Raw genomic sequence first — 11748 nt, 5'->3', positions numbered from 1 at the left:
ATGGCCCGGCTCGCCGACTACTTCATCGTGGTCGGCTACGACCACGAGAAGCCAGGTAAGGGCGTGGGGCGGGCGCCGCCCCCAGGCCCGCCGCCCCCGCCCCCCGGCCGCCGTCCAGTGGGCTCCGCGGGGCTGGGCGTCCCGGCGGGAGGCGGGGAAGGCCGCGGCGGGGCGGCCGGTCGGCGTCCGGCCTCCGCGGGCCCGGCCGAGCCTCGCGGTGGGCGTGGGGCGCCGGCGGGGGGAGGGGCGGAGGCCGCGTCCGCCGGGGCCGCCCCGCGGGGCCAGCTGGGGGCGGTCGGGGCGCCGCGACCCGGGCGCTGGCCGGGCCCGGGCGCGCCCCGACGGCGGGTTGGGAGCGCGGGAGCCGACTGTGCTGCGCTCCTGGGGATACGCTTGTGCCCGGCGTCCTGAGGGAGTAACGAGTGACGCAGGGGGCTGGCCTCTCCCGGAGGAAGTGCTGGGAGGCCCGGGCTGCCTCCCCCTGCGGGGCTGGTGGCCTTTCTGGTCATCACCCCGTGGGACTCGAGGGGAGGGGAGGGGAGGGGAGGGGAGGGCAGGGCTGGGCTGCTCCCTTTACTCGCTCCTGGGAAGTGCTGTCTGTTCTGCTCGGGGTAATTGTGACCATTTCTGAGCACGTCTGAATGCTCATCTCCTGGGGAAGGACGTCAGGCAGACCCGTGGAAGTGATCCCGTCTCACTTTAATAGGCACATTGTTACATTCTTGACCACACTTTCTTCGTAAGGAGCTATTTGGAAAATGCATTGCGTTTTCATGTAATGGAGGGACTCGCGCAGTTTGAGAGCATTCAGGGTACAGGAACTTTTGATTCTGTAGTTGTATTCCTTTGTGTTGCTGCAGGGCTAAGCGTGAGCTGTGAAGCACGTCTATTTCGGGGTAATTCTGGTGGTCCATTTGCAAGGAATTTGAGGTATCCGCTAGACAGCCCCTTCACTTTGCAGAGAGATGCTGAGATTGTGTTTTGCTGATGTGACAGCCATTCGTAGCGTGAGAATACCGTTATTGTTCTACCCACTCTTAGTTGACTTCTCCTTTCACTATTCCTCTTCCAGTAACTTCTTTTAGCGGGAACCTTTTATTGTCTAATCTACTAATGGTTTTTTGAGGTCAAGTATTAGCGAAGGAGTTGGGCTGTGTTTAAAATATCTTCTGGCTCCTAAATTTTATTTATTTTTCCTAGTAATTTTCGCAGTCTGTTGTGTCTTTCCAACCAAGATTAATGGTATGAAAAATCCAGTTTTTTTTTTTTAACATTTTAAAAGGACAGGTTTATTAGGAAAAGGAGTAAAAGAGAGGCACCTGTTTAGTCGGGTGGGCGGGAGAGCTGTCCCTGCTGCTTTGCAAAGGGGAAAGGGTTGTGAAAAGAAACACTTGCATAGTCACAGGCACACAGGACAGCTGCCTGAAAAAAGCCAGGTTTTAACATTTCATTTTCTGCCACGTTGATTTTCCCACTTAAATTTTTTTTTGAAGCAATGACAAGCTTGCAGAAAACTTGTAAGTATGGTACAAAGAGGGCCTCCCTGGTGGCGCAGCCCTTGAGCGCTGGGTTGCGAAGCTGCCTGCAGCCTCTGCAGCACCTGTTCGATCCCTGACCACCAGGTGAGGGTCCCACATGGCGCGCAGACCTCTCCCGCCGCCCGCTGCTGCCCTCAGCAGTGTACTTCGGTCCTTCTGCCTGCTCTGCTCCCCGCTCTGGTGAATTCTCTCACCCTCCCACGCTTCTGACTGTACCCAGTACTTGTATAAATAAATAAATAAATAAATAAATCTTTAAAAAAAAAAAAGTATGGTACAAAGAACTATTCCACCTCAGCCCTCACCATGAGAAAGCGGCTTACCTGATGCCGTGTTACTGGGAAGTATTTTGGTGTGCAATTCCTTTTTTTTTTTTTTTTTTAAAGACTTATTTATTTCATGCATGCAAGAACTGGGGAATAGATCAGAGGTGAGAGGACTCACCAGAGAGAGTGGGGAGCAGAACAGGCAGATCTACTGAAATACACTGCTGAGGGGAGCAGCGGGTGAGACAGGAGAGGTCTGCTGTGCTATGTGGGTTGCTCCCTGGCTGGCTGGGATGGAACTTAGTGCCACAGTGGCTGACCATAGCTTGCTAGCACTGTGTCTTTAACCCCTGTGCCACCAGGGTGGTCCCTTAGTGTGGGTTTTCTGCAAAGATATTCACCTACATATAATCTCTCAAAATTATAATCATCAAAATCAGGAAATTATCACTGACACATATTCCATCTAGATGTCAGATTGGTTTAGTTATTTTGTGGTATGCCCCTTACTGTGGTATTGTCTGTTTTTTAAGGTTAGATATGTATAGATTAGGGTAGGAATATCATAGATATGATGCTTGTTGCATCTTATCAGGTGGTGCACAATTTCAATTTGTCCCATTATAGGTCTTCACTTTGGTTACTTGATGAGTAATGTCTATGAGGTTCTTTACATAAAGTTAATATTTAATAGTAATAGTTTTGTCAGTACTTTGAAACTATGTAAATATCTTGTTCTTCACCAAACTTTTAATGTATTCCATTTTCTAGCTATATGGATTCATGGTTTTTTGTTTTTTTAAGTGGATTATATTCTGTTACTGTTTATTTCGTTGTTCAAATTGTTCCTCATTTGGCAAGTGAGAACCTGTTCAGGCTGGTTTCTGTGCTAGCATCGTTTTTGAACATGCCTTTACATTTTGGTGCTAAAAGATGTTCTGGGCTTGTACTTTCCTTTAGTCCTGGGATCCAATCTCTAGGGATCCTTGGATTCTTTTAGTGGGGAATAGCATTTAGAAGCTAATATCTCAGAGCCAGTGCTATTGTGTTTATTGCTATTGTGTTTGCAGTATTGTGATTTATGAGAAATACATATTTTGGTAATTAATACATATTTTGGTTAGGTGACATTATTTGGTCTTCATCCAGTTTCTGGTTCACACTTCCCCAAAAACTTTGCAGGCAATTTCCTAGTTTTTGAGAGTAGTAGAGGTGTTTCTTGTTATGTTAATGAAGATAACTTTTGAAGAGCACCTGTGGATGGGGGCTAGTGGTGGTAGTGGGGAAACTACTGCAGGAATGGAGGATTAGAACTTCCATTTCTACCCGCAGACCTCTGGGAGGGGTGAGAGGCTCTGGAGCATGAATCAGTAACCAGTGGTCAATGAGTTAATTATGCTTATGTAGTAAAGCCTCCATAAAGACCAAAGAGGGGGGCCTCCCCTAGTGGCGCAGCCGCCAGTGAGGGTCCCACCAAAAAATAAATAAATAAATACCGAAGAGGGGCGCAGTGGGTTGAGCACAATGCTGTGAAACTGTCTGCAGCCTCTGCAGCGCGGGTTTGATTCCTGGCCTGCCAGGGAGAATTCCACATGGCGCGGGAGACCTCTCCTGCCTCACCCGCTGCTCCTCTCAGCAGTGTGTAGGGTCAGGAATGGCCATGGAGCAGGTTTTCTATGATCCAGCAGACCGGGTAAAGGAGGAGTCAGAGCCCTCAGTGGCTTTTTGCAGGCTTTTATTGGGGTTTACCAGTACACAGCAGGCAAGGGTGCCTCCCAGCCCCCAGCAAGTCTTCACTCTATCTGGGCTCTACAGCCTTCTCTCTCTCCCTCCCTTGGCTTCTGCTGCTGCTTCTCTTGGCTTCTCTTTCGGCTTCTCCTGGCGTCCCCGTGACGCTGCCCTTAAAAGCACAGTCTTAGCCCAGGTGAATCCCATCTACCTATGCCCACACCCTACCTATGCCCACACCTATGCCCACTACCTATGCCCACACCTATGCCATCAGGCATGCATTCAGGACCGCAAGGATCCGTCATCTATCCTGATGACCGGAGAGCAGAAAAGCCTGATACTTTTTACCTTACCCTACAAGTGTCTTAAGTCCGTCTGCCTGTTCTGCTCCCGTCTGTCTCTGGTGAATTCTCTCACCCTCCCGCGCCTCTGACTGTACCCCAGTTCTTGTATAAATAAATCTTAAAAAAAAAAAGACTAAGGAGGGAGCTTCAGAGGACTTTAGGTTTGGTGAGCATATGGAGATTTGGGTAGAGTGATGAACTGGAGAGGGTATGGAAGCTCTTAGCCTTTTCCCCATACCTTATCCTGTGCATCTCTTCCATCTGGCTTCCTGAGTTCTATATCCTTTTAATAAATCAGTGACGTAATTGAGTAAATGGGTTTCCTGAGTTCTGTGCCATTCTAGCAAATTAATTGAACCCGACGACGGTGTCCTGGGTACTTCTGATTTGTAGATAGTTGGTCAGAAGCACGTGTAATAATCCAGGCTTGTGCACACTTGAAGTGTGAATGAATGGGAACCTCTAGTCTGTAGCCAGGTGACACTACAGGTGGCAGCATGGACTTCTGGCTGGCTTCTGAAGTAGAGGAGACTAAGCCCTTAACCTGTGGAAACTGATGCTGTGTGTCGATAGTGTCAGAATTGAGTTGAATTCTTGGATATTAGAAGGATATCCTTCTGGTGTCTTAAGAATTGCTTGTTTGTGTGGGGAAGTGTAGTGCAAGCAGGCACAGGGCAGGTTCTCTATCGATTAGGGCAGAGGGGCCAAGGAGAGTCCTGGAATCCTCAGTGGCTTTTTCAGGCCTTAATGATATTTCTACACCAGTTGTTGTGGGGCAAGCCCTCAGGCTGGCAAGGCAGGAAGGCTGGGGTGTCAGGAGACTGGCAGGCCTCCCAGTTCCCAGCGAATCTTTACTCTTTCTCTTTGGGTTCTCTGGCATTATCTAGTGGTCTCTTCCTCTCGTAGATGTGGCTGGTCTTCTTGTAGATGTTTTTGTAGTCTGGCGCTTCCCTTATAGCCTCAGTCTCAGGTGTGCCCACTTATGCATCATGCCCACACCATACTCCAGGTGTCCACCATCAGGCACGCATGCAAGACTACAGGTGCCAATCATAGATGCTAATGGCAGGAGGGAGGAAAAAGCCTGATAACTTCCATTTACCTGGCAGGAAGCTTTCATACACCCTTGTTGCAGTTGAGCCTCAGGATACCAAACATGGGTTTGTACCTTTTCTAAGTTCTCTTGGAACTGGGGAATATATATATATATGTACACGCCTCACCACCTACCCCTTTATTGTTTATATATTGAAAACGGAATCCACCCTAATTAACCTCTGTATTTAGTCCAACACTCCAGAGTTCATTTTAGTTTTTTTCACTTTTCATAGTTTGTATTTCTTCTTTGACACTGAGAAATCTTGCTTCCGTTATCCTTAATGTATTTACTTATTTGTTCGTTCTCCTTGTATTTAACCAATCTCTCATGCTCTTCCTTCACTCCTGGATGACTTTGCTGGATAGAATTCTTAAATTCTTCATTCTGGTTCTGTCCTGTATCGCCATTCCCCCCTCCCCCACCCTTCTGCACCCTGTCAGGAGTTACATACCAGGATGCCCCAATTTAGGGGCACCCTCTTGGACCTGATCTGGCTGACACTCCCTGGCAGCTTTTGCACTCTTTATGGATATTCTTCTCACCACACTTATGCTCTCACACCCTTCATTGGCCTGCTTCCATCCAAAGATGTCCTTCTAACTCTGTACTTCATGTCATGTTGCCCCTTTGTGTTGACAACCTCCTTGTAGTATTTGGGTTCTGACTGAATACATTTGGTTATTCCTCCCACTTCAGCTCCTTTTGTGGTTTACTTGGGCTCTGACAAATGCTACCTCACTTCAGAGCTATAATGGACTACTCCCCCATCCCACAGCAGGGAAACCGAAAGATTATTTTTAAAGATTTATTTTTATTTATGCACAGAATAACTGGGGTGTAGGCCAGAGGTGTGGGAGGTGAGAGGATTCACCAGAGACAGTGGGGAGTCATTTTAATTTTACTTCTTACAGAGAAGTTCATAGTACCTGTTCATTTATACAGTTTGTGTTTTTAAACTTAACTGTGTGTTTTTGGCATCTTTCCATATTCTAAATATATATGTAGCACTAATTTTTATTGGCTAAAGTGTTTTATCATTTTAATATATAATTTGACATACATATAATTCTGCCAATTAATCCCTTAAGATTAGACATTTTGGGACTTCCCCTGGTGGCACAGGTGGTTGAGCGCAGCGCTGTGAAGCTGTCTGCAGCCTCTGCGGCGCTGGTTTGATCCTGGCCGCCCGGCAAGGGTCCCACATGGTGAAGCAGACCTCTCCTGTTGCGCCTGATGCTCCCCTCAGCAGTGTATTTTGTCAGTCTGCCTGTTCTCCCTGCTCTGTCTCTGGTGAATCCTCTCACCCTCCCACAAATCTGGCCTGTTTCCTGGTTCTTGTATGAATAAATAAATTAAAAAAAAAATAGACATTTTGGGGGCCTCCCTGGTGGCGCAAGGGGTTAAGCACAGCACTATGAAGCTATTGATAGCCTTAGCAGCATGAGTTCGATCCCTGTCCTCTGATCCCTGGCTGGCCAGAGAGCTACCCCCATGGCTCAGCAAACCTCTCTTGTCTCCCCTGTTCTGTTCCCCACTCTGTCTCTGGTGAATCCTTTCACCCACCCCACACCTCTGGCCTGTACCCCAGTTCTTGTATGCATAGATAAATCTTTAAAAAAAAAAAAAGGCATCCTTGGGTATTTTCTTTTGGAAGGAACAAGAAAGTGTTTTTCTAGTAGAATGACTAGGTGGGGTCCCTTTGACTATGTTGGGGCTGCCAATATATACTTTCCTATTGTGTTTAGAGAGACCGAATATTGAACAGAGGAAAGGATACCAAAAAAATGGAGAGAAAAATCTTTTTTTTTTTTAAGATTTATTTATTTATGCATATAAGACTGGGGTATAGGCCAGAGGTGTGGGGGGTGAGAGTATTCACCAGACACAGAGTGAGCAACAGAACAGGCAGATCTACTGAAATGCACTGTTGAGGGGAGCAGCGGGTGAGTCAGGAGAGGTCTGCTGTGCCATGTGGGTATCTCCCTGGCCAGGGATCGAACTTGTGATAGCTTCATAGTTGCATCTTAACTCCTTGAGCCATCAGAGAGGCCCAGGAGAGACAAATCTTTGACAACATCATTTAAATGTCTGTTCTTGCCATCCCTGAAAGCCAAAAGAACATTTAAAATAGTTTTGAGATATATTGCTTTATTGCCTTCCAGAAAGATTGTGTGAGTTTATATTCAACTCACATTTCCTTTAGGGATATTTTAAATTGGGGAAAAAAAAATCACTTAACCAATTATTGCTCAAGCAACAACAGAGGAAAGTGCATACCTTCATGAAGGTGAGAATGCTAAGGGACTAGATCAGAGAGATCAGACCTTACACCCAATTCAAATTATGTCACAGAAACATTACCAGCAACTTGTTTTTTGGCCTTTATTGTGTCCAAGAATTTGAATTCAGAAAATGTTAAGGTTTTCCTTTTTGTGTTTAATTTATTAGACTTGAAAGAATTCCTTGAGGGCATGGTCCAAGTAAATCCCAGAGTAGAGAATCTTTGAAACTGGAAAAACAAATCCTTTCAACAGAGATACTACTATTATTTTAGTAGATAAGTTTACATAATGGATAGTGAGCTGTACTTAGTACATGTCTGCTGGACAGATTTGTAGAGCTTTTCAGTGAATTCTGTGATTGACTGAGGTAAGAGAAAGCATTTGTATATTTTGTGGAAAGGCCCACCTTCACTGATGAAACCGTTCTGTAGTTGTCTTTTCCCTTGATCCATTATTATTTTTTGTACTTTATGAATTTACGAGTATCATGAATTGAAGAAAGCAATAACTTATTTGAAAACTTGATATCTCAAGTTATTTTCTCCTTCAAGCAAGTGTTCTATTTTACTTAAAACTTAAGTTTTAACACTGGAAATAGACAGTTCTTGTTTAAAGAAAATAACTAGTTTGTTGGTAAGTTTTTAAGTGAAAGAAATCTGTTTATAGTTAATGATATCTGCTTATAGGTGAAAATATGGCCTTTGTTTTTCCCAGCTTTAGCTAAGTCTAGCTATACTTAGAAAAATCAATTGTCAGAACAAACTTGGAAAATAATAGTATGAAAATTAGTTCCAATGGAAAATAGCAATTTGGACTGGAGGGAATTTTACAAATGCTTTATGTGATTGTCCTACGCAGTCCTATGGAATTCAAAAAGAATGTTACTTGGTTTTCTCTTGAGACAGATGTTTTACCAAATAACTTCAGTCTGAGTAAACTAAAATCCACACAGGCTTAGATTAATAAAACTATTTATTTAAAAAAAAGATTTATGCATACAAGAACTGGGGTACAGGAAGAGATGTGGGGGGTTGGTAAGAGGATTCACCAGAGACAGAGTGGGGAACAGAACAGGCGGATTGACTGAAATACACTGCTGCTGAGGGGAGCAGCAGGTGAGACAGGAAAGGTCTGCTGCCATCCTGTGTGGGTAGCTACCTGGCTGGGGATGGAACTCGTGCTGCATTGGCTGCAGATAGCTTCATAGTGCTGCATAGTGCTGTGTCTTAACCCCTTGTACCACCTGGAAGGCCCTCCCTCAATGATACTTTTACCTATAGACCTTAAGTGTCATAGAGTCGATTATTTTTGCATAAATGCATTCAGTAGTTGAATTTGGTAGGCATAGGATATTTCATTAATAATCAAGGATTCAAAAAAACCAAAAGGTACTTTGTTAAAAATTATGGTTTTTATTTTAATTTTCAGTATGTGTGTGTGTATTGTGTATTCACATACATTTATTTAGTTGCCTGACAGGTTCTTTTGGAAATTATGGGTTATAAAAAATTTGTATGTATTAGAAAGCAGGATCCTTGCAGTTTTTCTATCTCCACTATCAGGAAGTGGCCTCCAAGAAGTTTATTGCCTATTTTATAAATACAAGACAGTGTGTGAAAATATAGTTAAAAATTGCCAGATGAGTTCTGTAGTCAGTAAGATTAGTGTTTGGGAGGCTGAAGGTGATGGAAAATGCTCATGAAAGTAGTTATTTTCAGTTCAACCTGAAGGATTGGCTATCTTTTTTTCTTACAACTTTTTTTTTTTAAAGATTTATTTATGCATATAAGAGCTGGAGTTTAGGCCAGAGATGCAGGGGGCTGAGAGGATTCACCAGAGACAGAGTGGGGAGCAGAGCAAGCAGGTCTACTTAAATACACTGCTGTGGGGAGCAGCAGGTGAGGCAGAAGAGGTCTGCTGAGCCATGTGGGTAGCTCCCTGCCTGGTTGGGGATTGAACTTGTGCTACAGTGACAGTGGATAGCTTCATAGTGCTGAGACTTAACACCTTGCGGCACCTGGGATGCCCCTCGTTACAACTTTTGATTATGAAAATTTCCAAAGCTTCAGTAAAGTTGAAAGAATTTTATAGTGGCTACCATGTGCCTACTAGCTACGTGGTACAATTGACATTTTACTCTATTTTACCAAATTTTAATCTGTTCATTAGTCTATAATTCATTAATTCCTTTTTTTTCTTGATGCATTTCAAAGTAAATTGTTATTAGCATACTCCCCCCTAAGGTTTGACATGCATGTAATGAAAACTTTTTTACCTTTTCTTTTTTGATGCAAAATTAATTTTTTTAAAAAAGGCTTACTTATGCACGCAAAAGCTGGGGTGCAGGCCAGAGGTTCCTGGGGTGAGAAGATTTACCAGAGACAGGGAACAGAACAGGCAGATTGACTGAACTGCACTGCTGAGGGGAGCAGCGGGCGAGACAGGAGAGGTCTGCTGTGCCATGTGGGTCACCTCCCTGGCCAGAGATCAAACTTGTGCTGCAGTTGCTACAGATAGCTTCATAGTGCTGACTCTTAACCAGGGGAGCCCCTTTAGATATAAAATTTTAATATGATGAGATATAAAAACCTCAAGTTTATATTCCTGGAAATTTTTCAATAATACAGTCTCATTATCCCAATATTTTGCCTTAAGCCTGTTGCCAGTCAGTTCCTGCTCCTACCCTCCCAGAAGCAATTACTATTACTATTTTAATTTTTTTTCACCATAGGTTAATTTTGACAGTTCTAGAACTTTAAAAAAATGAAATCACAGAGCATATATGCCTTTATATAAGGCTTATTCAATCATCATTTTTTTGAGATGCATCACATTGGACTGTCTATCAGAAAGAAATTTTTTTTTTTGGCTGGGTAATCCGTTGTGTGAATATTTGACATATTATTCATTTTATTGATAGATAGCTGGACTGTTTCCAGTTTTGGCTATAGTGAATAAAACTTCTGTGAATATTCCTATCAGTCTTGTGCAAGTATATTTTGATTTCTCTTGAATAATTAGTTGAATTTTTGAAGTATAGGTGGATATATGCTTAACAAGAAAGTCCCACATTTTTTCTTTAAAAAATCTTTTTTTAAAGATTTATTTTATTTGTGCATATAAGAACTGGAGTGCAAGCCAGAGGTGTGGGAGATGAGAGGATTCACCAGAGAGAGAGGGGAGCAGGACAGGCAGGTCTACTGAAATACACTGCTGAGGGGAGCAGCAGATGAGACAGGAGAGGTCTACTGAGACATGTGGGTACCTCCCTGCCTGGTGGGGGATTGAACTTGTGCAGCTGTGGCTGGTGATAGCTTGATAGCTCTGAGACTTAACCCTTGCGCCACCACCGGTTTTTCTAAGTAGTTACACTGTTTCATATTCCCATCAACAGGGGAGGTGAGTTGCAGTTACTCTATAATCTCATAAAGTTTTAATGGCACTGTTTTAAATTGTAGTCATTCTTGGATGTAGTAGAATCTCATTGTGGTCTTAATTTCTAGATTTCTCTGATGATTGATGATGCTAATCGTTTTTCTTGCGCTTATTGGTGAAGTATCTGTTCAAATAATTTGTGGATGTTAAAATTGGATTTTTGTCGTTTTAATATTCAGTTGTTGCTGTATATGTAGTAGTGCTCAAATATTAGATCTTTTCTCTTATACTGAATTGCACCTGCATTGGACACAAATTCAGTTATTTGTGAAAGATAATTTTAATTTTATTGAAATAAAATAATGTAGATTTGACTTTATTAACAAATTGTGGGTGTTAAGTTAATAAAATATTGCGGACTTAAAATTTTTTATATAATTTCTAAAGTTTATTGAATTCCTTTGTTATCAAACAACCCAAACTGTCTGAATCAGAGGAGAATGCTGTAGGTAATTACTAAAATAATTAGGAATTATTCCTAGGAAATAAATAATTATATGAATATGTGAAGTGAATCATATGATCCAGGCATTAGTAGGGTTAAAAAAAAGTAATGAGATCACCGTCTTTGAGTTTGAAATTGTTTGTTATTCAAAGGCCTAATATAAACTACTATGTATTTTGTTCCCTTTGTGTTTCTTATTGTGATAGCTGGTCTGCATATTGATTCTGATGTGATAATCAGAATAAAAGAAATAATTTGTTATTTTATAAAATAGGTTTGTTATGTTCTTTAAAAGTTATGTTTTGGAACCTTTAAAAATGTTGATGCTTTAGATAAGGTATATCTGGTATTGATGTAACATCTTTATCCTACTGTGGAAAAAACATTTCATTGAGATCAAAGATATTTTCAGAGTTTGATTTTAGTTCTGCAAAATGCATGAAAGGCAAGATTGCCTAGTATCTTCATACCGTGGTTATAGTGGACTAATAAATTAAAAAAAATTAACTTTGCTATATATTTTTACATCTAGAAATAAGATTTTTTTTTCTCTTATGGTCTAAGGACAATTTTACATTGAGTGAGAGAAAAGGCGTGCATACAATTTA

At 42.5% G+C, this 11748-nt stretch overlaps 1 protein-coding gene across 7 annotated transcripts in view; it reads left to right on the top strand.

Moving 5' to 3' along the window:
• Nucleotides 1-11748, top strand: part of SBF2 (SET binding factor 2) — a gene marked incomplete at both ends in the record, with an annotated part of 316628 nt that continues 304880 nt past the window's right edge. For all 7 annotated transcript variants that reach the window (XM_084251933.1, XM_084251932.1, XM_084251930.1 and 4 more), the window contains one exon: nucleotides 1-55. In XM_084251933.1, the coding sequence (XP_084108059.1) occupies nucleotides 1-55 (55 nt within the window). The remainder of the gene's footprint in view (nucleotides 56-11748) is intronic.

Source organism: Talpa europaea (assembly GCF_964194135.1).
Source record: "Talpa europaea genome assembly, chromosome: 1".
NCBI classification, from domain to species: Eukaryota; Metazoa; Chordata; class Mammalia; order Eulipotyphla; family Talpidae; genus Talpa; species Talpa europaea.
The sequence above is the reverse complement of the archived record's forward strand: the minus strand, read 5'-3'. Positions and strand labels throughout refer to the sequence as shown.